At 44.8% G+C, this 16,064-nt stretch overlaps 1 protein-coding gene across 1 annotated transcript in view; it reads right to left on the bottom strand.

Moving 5' to 3' along the window:
• Positions 1 to 16,064, bottom strand: part of GMPS (guanine monophosphate synthase) — a 68,927-nt gene that overhangs the window by 25,153 nt on the left and 27,710 nt on the right. Inside the window, exons 6-9 of the mRNA XM_073579012.1 lie at positions 5,226 to 5,419; positions 4,950 to 5,115; positions 3,049 to 3,200; positions 2,745 to 2,918 (exon numbers count right to left, since the gene is read on the bottom strand). Of these exons, the coding sequence (XP_073435113.1) occupies positions 2,745 to 2,918; positions 3,049 to 3,200; positions 4,950 to 5,115; positions 5,226 to 5,419 (686 nt within the window). The remainder of the gene's footprint in view (positions 1 to 2,744; positions 2,919 to 3,048; positions 3,201 to 4,949; positions 5,116 to 5,225; positions 5,420 to 16,064) is intronic.

The raw sequence follows: 16,064 nt of genomic DNA on the forward strand, positions 1-16,064 counted from the left end.
TTGTTCTAATGGCCTTTGGAGAGCATCTGTGTCTTCTACCGGGAAACATGGCTTACCCCCTGTGTCGCTGTCTGAGGAGGATGCCTGTTCTGTCTGAGACGAGGCCGAAGAGGAATTTGAGGGAGAACTAGGGGGATTCTTTCTACCTTTCCTTCCTTTTTTCAATAGGGTCTTAATTGAGCCCTCCATTTCCGACCTAAAGGCCGATATCAGATTAGCCGCGAAACTAGGCGCTTCCTCCGCCATGGTCCGCTGAATGCAACTGGCGCAGAGGGTCTTTCTGCCAGTCTCTTGCTAGGGCCGTTTTACATATGGCACAGTCCCTATTATTCTTCTTACTTCCCGCTTTTTTGGGCCTTTCCTACGGGGTCAAACATACAACAGAGAAACCCTATTAACATAAATGCTAGCATTCACCACCCGTAATCAAGGGTACCGGACTAGGAGGCTGCGTCGGAGCACGTGACCTGTGCTCTCTGAATCTCCCGACCTGCGGCTGGGGCGGCTGCTGCTCGAGCGGCTTCCATGTTTGCAGCCGGAGAGCTGTGAGGGAGGCAGAGACAAGGACCTCTCCTGCTCTGACTCCATTCTTGCACCGCCTGCCCTGCCGCAGCTCCTCATTTAAATGTGGCCTCCGTCCTGGTGTGTGTCTCCTCCCCTCCCCCCTGCCATGACAACGTCGCCACCTGCTGACGTCAGCCGGCGCATTTCCCACAATCCTCTGCGCCGCTGACGTCAGCAGCCGGAAGACGCCCGCGTCTCTCCCCTACCAGACGCCTGGGGGATCGAGATGCGGGCGCGCGCGCGCGCAAGGGGAGGGTGGCGCGGTGGGGGCTTCCAGGAGCCACCGGGATCCCACCTGCACCCACACAAACCCAGAGCCCCGGAGGACCCCAGAGACTGTGCCTCCAGCACCCGACGGCCAGCGCTACAGGTAAGGCACCTGTTCTTCCCGCGCCGGGACAGGGTCCTTTTTTTTTTTCTTCGCCCATGATAGGCACCGCCGACAGTGGGATTCCTTCCAGGACAGGAATCCAACTGAAGCGGGGGAGAGGTGCCACCCCTTATATCTCAGTAGGTTCCTGTCCTGGCGGGGTGTGCTGTCACTTGGTGAAAGGAAAAAAACGAAAATCGCCTGGGAGTGAAATCCATATACAGGGATGAACCTAAACTATTTGTGGCCAAACAGAAGGTAAAGTGCACCCCTTTACACCCTGGCCCTTTTCCATTTTCGCACTTGCTTTTTCCTTCCCTTATTCCCAGAGCTATAACTTTTTTATGGCCATGTGAGGGCTTTTTTTTTTTTTTTTTTGAGGGATGAGTTGTACTTTTGAACGACACCATTGGTATTCACATATTGTATACTGGACAACGGGAGAAAAAAAAATCCAAGTGTGGTGAAACTGCAAAAAATGGGGAAATTCCACAATTTTTTTTAACCATGTTGACCAAATACTAAAACTGACCTGCCAATATGATTCTCCAGGTCATTACGAGTTCGTAGATACTAAACATGTATAGGTTATGTTTTATTTAACCGGTGAAAAAAAAATTCCAAAGTTTGATTAAAAAAAAAAAATAATATATATATATATATATATATATATATATATATATATATATATATATATAGCGTCATTTTCTAAGACCTGTAGCGTCTCCGATTTTTGGAATTTGGGGCTGGGTGAGGGCATATTTTCATGCGCCGAGCTGATGTTTTTATTGATCTCATTTTGGGGTAGATATGATGTTTTGATCGCTCTTCATTGCATTTTAATACAATGTGGGGGAGACACAAAACGTAATTCTGGCATTTTGACTTTTTTTGTCGTTACGTTGTTTACCAATCGGATTAACATATAATATATATATATATATATATATATATATATATATATATATATATATATATATATATATATATATATATATAATATGTTAATCCGATTGGTATATATATATACCAATATATATATTTATATATATATACATACATACACTGATAGATCGGGTGATTCAGAATGCGGTGATACCAAACGTGTATTTTTTTAATGGTTTTATTTTGAATGGGGCAAAAAGGGGGAGGGGGTCATTTAAACTTTACTTTTTTTTTTTTTTTTTTTACAAAAAAAAAAAAATTCTTTATACTTGCTTTAATTGTCAAGGGAAACTAGAAGCTGGGATCATCCAATCATTTGTGCTACACAGAGCAGGTCTTCAGCCCTTCTCTGTGTAGCAGAAATGCTCACTTGCTATGAGCACCGACAGCTGGGCGGCGCTCAAAGCTATCGAGCTATGACAACCACAGGGCTCTCCTGCAGACCCTGTGTTGTCTTGCCAACCCATCGGTGAACCTCAGTCATTTGACTCCGGCACAGATGGTTGGGATTAGGGACGTTCTTCCAGCGGGATCATGTTAAATGTCGCTGTCAGAGATTGATAGCGGCATTCAACATGTTAACAGCCACGGGTGGATCATGATTCCACCCGTGGCTGTTAGGGGCACGTCAGCTTTTGAAATAAGCTAACATATGCTGGTAAAGACGTGGGTTCAGCGCCCACATCAAAGGGGGAGACACATGTGCCGTACATATACGGCACATGTCGTGAAAGGGTTAAACAAATCATTTGTCATAGGCACAGATTAATATGCAGATGACACTAATAATCTGTGCTACTTGAAAACAAGGAATATCATTAATAGCCTAAAATGAATCGGTCATTTCCAGGAATACAGACATTACCTCTTCTCTTAGCTTCCTGATGAGTTCTGTATCATTGTGATGAGTTTTAATAACTTCTGCTTTAACGCTGGCAATGAGAGATGCACTTTCAATCAGATCTGGTCGTAATGTACCTTGTGCAAGGAAAACTTCATCAGGGTTAAGGTTCATTTCACCAATAACTTCATTGGCAATCTAGAATCAAATTATAGTATGTATAGGTTACTGTACATATGAATGTCAGTGATTCATTCTCATTAACAGCTTGTTAAGATGTCTACCAGTGTCTTACACTGATCTAAGCGCCACCAACATATACACACACCTTTACAAAGGTGTCACCAATAATTTTCCTCTTCTCCTCTGGATTTGTTGTCATGTTAAGGGTCTTGCTGATTCTTTTACGCGGAGTCCGGTCCTCCTCGGATATTGGCAACGTTGTGGTACCATTGTAAAATGAGTGTGCTGCGTTCACAACTGTGGAGAACACGAGGGATGAATGATTGTTTGTCATATAGGACATGAAGAACCAGGCTAGGTATCAGTCTGAACTAATTAAAATGGTGATATACAGTAATTGCTACACAACGACCTGCTGGCTAGGTGAATGTAGAATTAGACGACCGGTAAAGGAGGATTGATTTAATTAGGTCAAAGTAACTAAAATGTAACCTGTTTCTTCACAGACATACCCGTACCAATGTATCACCCAACTTTACTATGAGTGGGGGTGGCCGCCAACTGCATTTTGTATTACAACTTCCACAAAAGAACTGACACTCAAGTTTCCCAGACTCAAAACCAAGGCAAATTTGTCATTTTACTTACAACATGGAAAGTTTATAAAAAGGGTAAAAGGGAAGCTATAGGCTCAATTCAGATTTATTTTAATAATTTTTTCAATACGTTGCAATCTAAAAATGAGACCTTTTAAGTAAACACATTTTTTTTATTTTAGTTACTTGTAAATGATTTATGGGAAATTAAAATGTGCCCTAAAGGGACAGACAAGATTGCTGTTAGAAAATGGTGTAACACTGAACTGTAAATCAGATTGCCAGAGCACTAAATCTCTCAAAAATCACCGTGCAGCAGATAATGCCCATGTAAAGACTAGCCTAGAAGATGTATGGAAACATGCTTGTCCAGCATCAATCAGACAAGGAGCAGCAGCTGACAAACCACAATTCCAAAAGCCTTTACCAACGTTATGCCTGCAATTGTGCTAACCCAGAAGTGAGCATATCCCACACTAATCTGCAAATATTGTGGTAGGAAGCAGTGTCTATTATCTTCCGTTTTTAAAACGAAAACTTTGAGTCCAACTAAACCTGGACTCATTAAATGCTAAATTTCTTATAAGGCTGGTTTCACACTTGCGTTTTTTAGCGCTGCGCCTTGTGCGCTATTGTGCATTGCTCCCCTATCTTTAACATGGCAGGCGCATGGTATAGCGCTTGTATGCGTTCATGTGCATTTTCGTGCGCTGCATTTTTTCCAGGTGTGCGCCCAGGCGCGCCACACGCAACATGTTGCAGTTTTCTGTGCACCCAACTGCTGCCAAAAAACGCATGCGCACGTTAGCGCACAGAATGGGCAAAAAAAAATTACAGTCTATGGGATCGCACACGTGCACTAGGACATGCGCACGCATGCTTTAAAATCGCATGCATTTTTAGAGTTAACATGGCGACAAACTGGTTAAATCGCATGCGCAAAAAAACAGCAAACACATGCAAAACGCTTAATGCGTTTTTTTGCATGCGTTTGGAATGCGCACGAGGCGCAGTGCAAAAAAACGCTAGTGTGAAAGTAGCCTAAGACGGTCAATTCTGACTTTTTTTTTTTTTTTTTTAAAGTTCCAGCCTCATAGGTTCTAAGAAACCTATTAATGTAGTTTGTATAGGGAAATATGATGACAGCCGCTTTAAAGGCATTCTTTATTAAAAAAAAAAAAATCCCATGTACCTAAACTGCTGGTGAGAAGTAGCTGGCTGCTAGTGTACCGATCTGCCCTGACTGTATATACACACACTTATGGAGTACTATTAACATTTTGCACAATCTCACAGTAAATTTAGCTTTTTAGGACAACTCCTATACTGAAAATTTCTTAAATGTTCTTATCCATGTGAGTAAAGGGGCATTTGTAGTATACAACAGACCTCTGCAACTGGTGAAAACTAAATGCGAAATAGAAAAGACGCCCCATTAAAGGAGACAGACCTTTAACTTGGATTCCCAGCTTTTTCAGTGCCTCCTCCACAGACTGACTCTCTCTTTTCCGCATAAATCCATTGTCTATATGAACGGCGATAACTTGATCTTGGTTTAAGGCTTTGTTCAGCAGAGCGGTGCAGACAGTAGAATCCACTCCTCCACTCAACAGTACCTGGAGGGGACGATAACAAAACTTTTCCATGGCACTGTGTATGAATCCAACTGCAAACTATTACCTCCGGCCATCTGTATGACAATTACAAATATGAAATTATTACTCACCAAGACCTTTGATGAACCGACTTTCTCCTTAATATCCCGTATACATTCAATCTCTCTATTCTGAACTGTGAAAGTGCCGCTACACCCAGCAACATCGTACAAGAAATTCTTCAACATGACTTTGCCATTCTCAGTTAGGCCAACTTCTGGGTGGAACTGTACCCCATACAGTTTTTTGGATTCATTTGCTATGCCTTGGAGAGAGAAAATAAAAGTAGCAATAATTCTATGAATAAATCACATTTCGTATTTGCAAAATTTTAACAAATAAAATATTGTTCGATTAAATATTTCTCTCTTTCCCCCATGATGGCACCATTGAGAGAGGGATCTGCCTTCAGGGACAGGAAACCTACAGATGAAAAAGGCGGTACCTCTCTCCCACATCAGTTGGTTTCCTGTCCCGGACGGGGAACCTAAAGCACGTACCTGCAGTCGACGAGGGATTCCGGGGACCGAACCAGTCCGGTAATAGGCAGCGGGGCTCCCTGCCTCGGCTGGGTCGAGGCCTTGGGCGGCCTTCCCCCGAAGCACCACCACCGGGGTCGGCGGGCCTTGAGGGTGAGTGAGGAAAGGCAGTGAAGATCAAGGGGGGCTGCCTCCTGCAAGTATAGTGGCGGCGGTCACTACAGGAGAGCCCCCCGAGCGCCGGACGCGGACAGCCTGTGGAGGGTGGCGGCGGGCACCGGGAGCCGCAAGTCACAGAGCCTGCTTGACCTCGGAGCGGCCTGTGGGGGGTGGCGGCGGCCACCGGGAGCCGCGAGCGATACGGCCCGCCGAGAGGAGGGCGCAGGATACCGGCACCGGGGGCACGCAGGACGTCGGCAGGGCGCGCGCGAACACAGCTCCCTTGAAGGGAGGCGCGGTGCACTACTGGGTAATCCGCAGTGCGCATGCGTCCACTTCCGGCAGGGCGCAGGGCTCGCTGGGAAGACGGCGGAGCCAAATTCAAAAAAAAAAAAAAAAAAAAAAATGAGATCATGTTTAAAACCCCACTGAAGGAGATAGAAGCGGTCACCATAAGTGGGAAGCCACAGAAAGAGGACAAACAGCGGCGGTCCCCAAAGCAGGGACCACGGCAAACGCAGGAACAGCGCCAGTGCGACTCTTCCCAGCAGCGCAGCAGTAGCGGTCATACAGGATCGCGGCGCAAGCCAAAGCTCCACCATGGAGGCACAGCCAGAAGTGGATTCAGCAGTGGAGATAATCCCTACGCCCGAGACGGTATCTCTCGTTCCACAAGGAGGGTGAGCGATCACCGTGAATGCCCACTCGCTAATGTGCGATTATTAATTTTTTTCTTTTTCAGGGGCGTAAATGCACAACCAAATCCAATCACATGGTATGTGCTATATGCACGTAGGAGTTACCCCCATGTGGGGAAAAAAAAGCTCTGTGCGGCGTGCATAGAGCAGACCATACAGGAGGAATCCCCGAGGTTTGCTTTAGACCTCAAAACACTAATAAGGACCCAAGTCGAGTACGCCCTTAAGGGCGTTAGAACCTCAAAGAAAAAGTGTAGGTCCAGTCATAGATCTCCAGAGTCCAGCGTTAGTGAGTCAAGAAGTGAACTATCTGACTAAAGTAATTCATCATCCTCCCAGTCCTCTTCATCATCCTCAGAAGGGGGACACAGCTGCTTCTCCATTGAAGAAACGGACGCCCTGGTAAAAGCTGTGAGGACAACTATAGGGTTGGTAGATGAACGCCCTAAGAAAACGGACCAAGATCTAATGTTCGGTGGGCTAGAGCAAAAAAAATCGGAGGGCGTTCCTGGTCAATAAGAAAATTCACTCCCTAATTAAACGAGAATGGAAAAAGCCAGACAAAATGTCCTAACACCAAAGAGGAAATACCCCTTTGTCGACCCGGCCTGCTCCCTATGGAGTAAAGCACCTAAATTAGACGTAGCAGTTGCAAAAGCCGCTAAAAAATTTGCCCTGCCCTTCGAAGACATGGGCACCCTGAAGGACCCAATGGATAAAAAAAGCAGATACTTTTTAAAAAAATGCTTGGGAGGCGGCAGGAGGGGGGTTAAAGCCAGCCATAGCGGCCACGTGCACGGCACACGCCCTAATGGTCTGGCTGGACCACTTAGATTCACAAATAAAGGAAAAAGTCCCAAGAGAAACAATACAAAGATCAGTTTCTGTAATGAAGGGAGCAGCAGCTTTCCTGGTAGATGCGTCCGTAGACTCGACCAGGCTGGCAGCCAGGACAGCAGCCTTCTCGAATCCCGCAAGACGTGCCTTATGGCTGAAATGCTGGCCGGGAGACTTGCAGACAAAAACCAAATTGTGCGCAATCCCATGCGAGGGGGAATTCTTATTTGGCCCAACGCTAGACGACATCTTGGACAAGGCAGGGGACAAGAAAAAATCCTTTCCCGGGTTCCCTAGTAAATCATACAAACGGCCTTTTTGGAACAGAAGGCTTATGCGACGAAAGCCCCCAAAAGGGAACAAAGAAGGGAGGATAGAAGGATTAAAAATAAAGGCTTTATGTTTAACAAACCCCCCGACAACAAGAAGCCACAATGAAGGTACTCCCCAGGTCGGGGGAAGATTATCCTACTTTCTCCAGGCCTGGAAAAAAATATCTGCGAGTTCATGGATACTGAGCATAATAAAGGAAGGTCTGAGGCTAAAATTCAATACCCTCCCAAACATTTCTTTTGTGATAACGCCCCAAAGGACATCACACGAGCAGCTGGCTCTGCAACAAGAAATCGCAAATCTAAGGGAGAAGAACGTATTACAAGAAGTCCCCTACCAAGACAGAGGTAAAGGCTTCTACTCCCCTCTCTTCATTCACAGGAAGCCAGATGGATCGTAAAGGGCGATCATAAATCTAAAAAGACTGAACAAGTTCCTGGAAATTCAGCACTTCAAAATGGAGACAATAAAATCTTGTGTAAAAATGCTTCCCCCATCTTGTTTCATGGCAGTATTAGACTTGAGAGACACACATTACCATGTACCTATTCACAAAGACCACAGGAAATACCTCAGGGTGGCGGTGACGATCCAGGGGGAGATAAAACATTATCAGTTCAGAGCTCTCCCCCTCGGGCTAGCTATTGCTCCAAGGGTATTTACAAAGATAATGTCAGAAGTAATGGCCCACATGAGAGCAAAACATCCGGATAGTCCCATACCTGGACGATCTCTTAATAATAGGCGTCACCTTTCACCATTGCAAACAACATTCATCCACTCAATGCCGACTTTTATTCCCCATTGACTTGCATTGGGGTCGGGTTTAGGACAAAACTCCGACTTTTTTTTTGCCCTAGTCGGACCAGTTTCATCTGAAACAAATTTTGTTTCATGAAACCCGATCAGACCAAAGTCGCTCAACTCTAGTCATGAGATCTCTACTGAGTCTAGGATGGATGCTGAATTTGCCCAAATCCAGACTTGTACCAAGTCAGGTGCAAGAGTACTTGGGGATAATATTGGACTCAACCGAACAAAAATGCTATCTTCCGCAGACACAAAGATTCAAAAGATGACACTGATGGTGTCACAAATGATAGCTTCCCCAGTCACTACTCTGAGAAAAGCAATGTCTCTATTGGGGTTAATGACAGCCTGCATACCAGCAGTACAGTGGGCACAAAGCCATACTCGAGACTTACAGTGGGAAATATTAATGTATATAAAAACTATAGGAAAAAAAGAGCGCAATAGGGTCTTATCCGAGTTATTGTTTGAAAGAAATAAAGGAATACACTCACCTTTTCCAGGAGAGATTTAAACACATAGGATCAGTTATCAGCTTGCTGCACGTCCAAAGGTTCACTCTGTGACCGCCGTAACATTAAACTTAATGGAACAATAATTCATGGACTTAAGTGCGCTGCTGAACAAATAACGAATCCAGATGAGATAAAAGGATTAACCATTTCCCAACGCGTTTCGAAGTAGATAGTACTTCTTCCTCAGGGGATGACATATATGACATCCCCTGAGGAAGAAGTACTATCTACTTCGAAACGCTTTGGGAAATAAATGGTTAATCCTTTTATCTAATCTGGATTCGTTATTTGTTCAGCAGCGCACTTAAGTCCATGAATTATTGTTCCATTAAGTTTAATGTAGTGGGAAATATTAGACGCAGACGTTTCCCTACACGGGAATTTAGACAGGCAATTTGACAGCTCACCAAGCACAATACAATCCTTAACATGGTGGTTGGATCCAGTCAGTCAATCTAACCAAGGGGGTTCCTTGGGCATTACCAGCAACAAAGATCCTGACTACGGACGCAAGCCCCTGGGGGTGGGGTTCACATCTAGGCAACCAGATGGCGCAAGGGCCCTGTACTCAGGGAAGAGAGTCAGTTTCCTCAAATATGAAGGAGCTACTGGCAGTAAAGCTAGCTCTCGTTCATTTTCTAGATTCACTTCGCTCCCAACATACAAGGGTCTTCTCAGACAACCAGGTAGTGGTAGCATATCTAAACCACCAGATCTTGAGAGCTGATGGAGGTGACAAAATTCATCGTTCACCTAGTAGAACACAATCTAGAATCCCTGACAGCAGTTCACATAAAAGGTTTGGAAAACCGAACAGCGGACTTCTTAAGCAGAACAAGCCTAAAACAGGGGGAGTGGGAACTAAACCAATCAGTCTTCAGCCAAATTGTGAAACTCTGGGGCCGGCCAGAAATAGACTCATTTGTGAACAGTCAGAAACGGAAGTTGGAAATGTTCTGCTCGATCGATCCCTGGGGGGGCCCAATAGCTCTAGACGCCTTCACGATCCCCTGGGATTATCATCTGGCTTACACCTTCCCTCCAATATCTTTCATCCCTTTAGTACTGAGGAAAATACGGGGGGACAAGGCGACGGTAGTGGTAATAGCGCCCTTCTGGCCACGGAGAATATGGCTCCCCTGGCTAAGAAGAATGTCCGTAACAGATCCCTGGGTTCTACCATAAGCTCCAGACCTTCTATCCCAGGGACCAGTATATCACCCCCATATAAAAAACTTACACATGACAGCTTGGCTTTTGAGAGGGAACTCCTAAGGCCTGTTTCAGACATCAGTTTTTTCTGTCAGTCTAAATCCGCCAAAATAGCGGAAAACGGATCCGCAGGTGGACTGACAGAAACGGGGGTCAGCGGATGTACGGATCCGCCGATGTTAAAAGTTTAAAGGAACCGCGCCTGGGAAAAAAGAAAAAAAATTAAAAATTAATACTGTCGGATGTAGTGGTATCCGGAAGAGAGCGGGCATCTGCGGTGAGCGATCATCTCGCAGGATGGGGGTGAGCGCGCGAAGTGAGACCATGAGGGAGGAGATCGCGCGATGAGAGACGTGGAAGATCGCACGATGTGAGACCATGAGGGAGAGGAGTGGAAGATCGCGCGATGAGAGAGAATGTTCATCCAGCAGCGAGACTTGATTCAGGGTTAAAAGGGGAAAATGTGGATACGGACAGCAAAAAAAACGTTGCATGGTCTGTTCGGTCATCTCAGCGGACACCAAAATTTTGGCGGATCCGCACAAATACGGACGCAACGGATGATCATCAGTCAAAATCCGCCGATAATGAAAGTCAATGGGGAAAAAAACGGATCCGTCATGCAAAATGGCGGATCGGTTTTTTTTTTTTGCAAAACGGCGGATTTTGACTGATGGGGAAAAACGGATGTGTGAAACAGGCCTAAGCAATAGGGGCTTCTCGCCAAACTTGGTTTCTACGCTACTACAAAGCAGAAAACCAGTAACCACTAAAGCGTATGGCAAAGTATGGAAAAAATTCATGTCAGTGTCAGGCTCCAACCCAACGGGAGAAATCCCAATAGACAAAATTCTGGAATTCCTACAGAAGGGGTTGGAAAAGGGGTTAGCTACCAGCACCCTAAAAGTACAGGTAGCGGCCTTGGGAGCTTTGTATAATCATAACCTAGCCAAAAATAGATGGGTTATGAGATTTATTAGAGCCAAGTAGATCCAGGCCGATCCCCCTATGCACCCCCCACCCCCCCCCCCGGGATCTAAACCTAGTGCTAAACGCACTAACCAAATCTCCCTTCGAACCTCTAGCAGAGGTTCCCTTAAAAATATTGTCCCTTTACACATCCCTTCTCGTAGCCTTCTGCCCCCGCATTAGTGATATGCAAGCTTTGTCTGCCCACTCACCCTTCACGCAAGTACTGCATGATAGGGTAATTCTTAGAACCGACCCAGCATATCTCCCCAAGGTATCGTCACAGTTTCATAGGACCCAGGAAATCTCCCTACCCTCCTTCTGTCCCAATCCCAAGAACAAAACAGAGGAGGTATTATACACTTTAGATGTAAAATGGTGCCTGGTCCAATACTTAGTAACCACAAGGGAGTTTAGGAAGGATACGACTCTGTTTGTCCGTTTTCAGGGTCCTCGGAAGGGTCAAAAAGCATCGAAGGCCACACTAGCGAGATGGATAAGGGAGGCCATCAACCTATCCTACTCCTCCTGCGGGGCGGCCATCCCGGAGGACATAAGGGCCCATCCAACCAGGGCAGTGGCATCATCCTGGGCGGAAAAAGCCGGCACTTCAATAGACCAGATATGTAGATAGATCTGCCACTTGGTCTTCCCCCCTCTACATTTTTCAAACATTACCGTCTAGACTTGACCTCCTCTTCAGATCTCGCCTTTGGGAAAAGGGTTCTGGAGGCGGTGGTCCCTCCCTAGATGTACAATCTTTGTAATTCTCTCCGTGGTGCCGTCATGGGGGATAGAGAATTTTAGTTACTTACCGATAACTGTATTTCTCTGATCCCATGAGGGCACCCGTACATCCCCTCCCTTTCACACACAGGTGTGCACATTAGAATGAGTTAGCATGCTTCAGTACTTAGCCACACGGTGCCTCTATTAAGCTTAATTTGCTTAATTTTGGATTTTTTATAACCATTTGAGTTGCAGCTGAAAGTTCTGTGTAATGCTCTGTAAAACAACTGATGTGGGAGAGAGGTACCGCCTTTTTCATCTGTAGGTTTCCTGTCCCTGAGGGCGGATCCCTCTCTCTCTGTGGTGCAGTCATGGGATCAGAGAAATACCGTTATCGGTAACTAACTACGATTTTTGTTTACTTCCTATTGTACCTACCACGGATACGTTCTAGCAGCGGTAGCCAAACATGCAGGGCTGTGGAGTCGGAGTTGTGGAGTCGGTATAAAATGGACCGACTCCTAAAATATATAATAAATTGGGTACAGTTCAATGCAGAATGTGCTGAATATTTCTTCATAGGAATTTGGGAAAGTTATGAAATGTCCTATAAATGGTTGTTCTATTACTGATCTAAGGCTACATTCACACAAGAACAGGTTCTTGCTTTTGTAACGGTCAATGCTTCAAACATGATAAGTACAATTAAACTGATGAATGAGAGTAATGAACAACAGCTAGAAGAAAATTTAGGATGCAGTATGTTTGAGATGGAAGGCCACAGTGTTGTTCATGTAACTGAGGAACAAACAGATATTACAACAGAAGAACAGCAAAATTATACTTTAGAAATAGATGATCTTGTTGAAGCTGCTTGAAAACACATTCATATTCATCACATGCACTGTGTTGTGCACACGCTGCAGCTGGCATTAAGAGATAGTCTGCAAGAGGGACATGCTGGAAATCTGATTGGAAAAGTGAGGAAATTGGCTATTGCCGCCAGAACCCCTAAAATTGATTCCATCTTGAAGAGACGTGCAGGGAAAGGGGCAATTGTCGATCAAGCCACTCGGTGGGGCAGCACTTATTCAATGATTGAGCGATTGCTTGAACTAAAACAGTTTCTTATAGATATGGCGAACCCTCAGGTAACCCTAAATGAAGGTCAATGGACACAAGTGGCTGTATTGAAGGAATTGCTTAATCACCCATTTACCGTGACTAAAAAATTACAAGCTGAGGATTTAACTCCTGGCATTTTCATAAGTGAGTGGAAGAACTTGCTATTTTGCCTGTCCCAAAGAGGAGGTTTAATCGCAGATGGCATTTCTGCTTCAATTAAACGGAGAAGTATCATTTCTCCTTGCGGAGAATGACATGCTAAGCATGGTTGAGATGAGGAGACTTAAAGCCGCAATGCTCCTCTGGGAAATATGCTAATTATGCAAATTGTCCCTTCAGGGAGGAAGAGGACTAGAACTCTAGTGCCACCTATTGGAAGTAGCAATCCTAAAAGTCAATGTCGACCCTTTAACGAGCCTTGTTACACGACTTAGGATAAAAGCCAAGCCAGAATCTCAATTTGCAGACACTGTGTTTCGGGGTACTGCCCCTCGTCAGTGCAAAGTGTGAGATCTGGTTTGGCTGTGAGAGGCGTCTGTTGTGAGTTCATTTTCCCCTTCACCATTGAGGTCTGATGAACTCCCTCTTCTGGTGAAGGAAGGTAGTGAGGCTGATTACAAAGCACCTGAGCAGAATGATGATGACTGGGTGACTGGGATTGCTGATTGGATATAAGGCAGGCGACGCCCTTCTGCCTTGCGGGTGATTTCTCTGAGGGATTCTTGGAGACCAGTCTGATTCCTGCTCCTCAAAAGCTAAGTTTTCTGCTCTACTTTTTGCATTTGTGTTTTGGTTTTGTTTTGCCTTGTTTTTCTGGATTTCTGCCTTTCCCTGCTGGGTGAGCTGAATTCCTTTGTGCTCTGTCTTCAGATAATACCTGAGTACTTATATAGTCTTTTTGAAGCCTAGCGTCTTCAGGGCTTTTTTTCCCTATCAGTCTGTTGGCTCTTGTTTTTGAGAGGGTTTTGGCGGATTGCTGACAGCAGCTTTTCTATTCTGTCCTATTTAGTTAGCTTGGGCCCCATCATTTGCTCAGCCTATCTTTCTATCTGTGTGTGTTTTTTCACCTTGCTTCACCGTCATTATATGTTGGGGGCTGCCTATTGCTTTGGGGTCTGCTCTGGGGCAGTTTAGATTTCCCTTTCTGTCTTTAGGCTATGTAGTTCTCCGGCTGTGATCGGGGGTCTAGGGCACTGTAGGAACCCCCCACGGCTACTGCTAGTTGTTGTTGTTAGGTTCAGGGGTCTGCAATCCGATAGCTGCCAACTTCTCTGGTTTTCTGGACTTAGCTAGTATTTCTGTTTTTGCCTCCTACGGTGACTCATTCATAACAGGCGTCTGACCGATATCCAAGAAGTATCATTTCTCCTTGCGGAGAATGACATGCTAAGCACATCTAGATGAAATTGTCTCTCTTCAGAGAGGAAGAGACAACATGTAACAAGGCTCGTTAAAGGGTCGACATTGACTTTTAGGATTGCTACTTCCAATAGGTGGCACTAGAGTTCTAGTCCTCTTCCTCACTGAAGAGACAATTTGCATAATTAACAATGAAAGAGAGACACAGCTATTGGAAAATAAAATTTTTCTGTCAGCTGTTTATGTGGACCCAAGTCATCGTACATTGCTTGATGATCAACATCTTACTAAAGGAAAAGAAGCTCTGACTGAGGTAGCAGTTAGGATGAGTGGCCTACAGGAGGACTGCCAGGCGCAAGAGGACTCTGGTCCTGACAGTGCTACTGCTGCCATATCTTCATCCTCATCAGATAAGGAGTTTGACTTTGACAAGTACTTGGATGACATGGAGCAGGAAAAGCGTTGCCGCAAGGAAAAAGATTTCACTCCGTCTCCTATAGCAAGCAGATTGACCATATTTCAGCAAAATGTTTCACTTGGTCTCAAAGAAATAGAAAAATTCAACCGTTCATCAAAACTGACCGTGCATGAGGCAATTCCTTTATACCCGGAAATTGTTCGAGATGTTGCCCATGTGGTTACGGCTTTGCCTCCAACCCAAGTTAGTGTAGAGAGGTTGTTCTCTGGCCTTAAAATTATTAGGTCAGATTTGAGGTAATCTATGAAGGAGGATCTGATGGAGGCAATTGATATTTCTTAGAACAAATTCATAGACTGCACAAATGTTATTTAGTATGTTTTTGTTGAAAACGGTTTTTTGCCACTTATATATCTATGTAATAAACTATGTATCTATCTCTATCTCTCTCGCTATCTCTATATACACTAGCTGAAGAGCCCGGCGTTGCCTGGGCATAGTAACCAACTGTGGTTAGTTATAACAAATTATAATGATTTTATTGCACATAAAACCATTTCACATATATTCAACACTGCAGATTTGCAACACAAATTAATCAAACGATTACCCAAGTATCCTGTCCTGTGTGATACTTTCTGCTGAGCTGTGTATCTAATCCTATCGTGTGTTACTGACTGCTCAGCCGTGCATCTAATCCTATCCTGTGTGATACTGACTGCTGAGCAGTGTATCTAATCACATCCTGTGTGATACCATCTGCTAAGCCGTGTATCTAACCCTATCCTGTGTGATACTGACTGCTGAGCCGTGTACCTAATCCTATCATGTGTGTTACTGACTGCTCAGCCGTGTATCTAACCCTATCCTGTGTGATACTGACTGCTGAGCTGTGTATCTAATCTTATCCTGTCTGATACTGACTGCTCAGCTATGTACCTAATCCTCTCCTGTGTGATACTGACTGCTGATCCGTGTATCTAATCCTCTCCTGTGTGATACTGACTGCTGATCCGTGTATCTAATCCTATCCTGTGATACTGACTGCTGAGCTGTGTACCTAATCCTATCCTGTGTGATACTGACTGCTGAGCCGTATATCTAATCCTATTCTGTGTGATACTGTCTGCTGAGCCGTGTATCTAATAGACGATAACACCATAGAAATGATAAGAGTAATAGCCCTCAGTTACCACGACTGTCTACAAAGAAAACTGTTGCTGATAGCAACCAATAACAGCTCATTTTTCATCTTTTAAACAGCTCT

Source organism: Dendrobates tinctorius, unplaced genomic scaffold (genome assembly GCF_039654945.1).
Source record: "Dendrobates tinctorius isolate UK_male_01 unplaced genomic scaffold, ASM3965494v1 ptg000060l, whole genome shotgun sequence".
In the NCBI taxonomy this organism is placed as follows: Eukaryota; Metazoa; Chordata; class Amphibia; order Anura; family Dendrobatidae; genus Dendrobates; species Dendrobates tinctorius.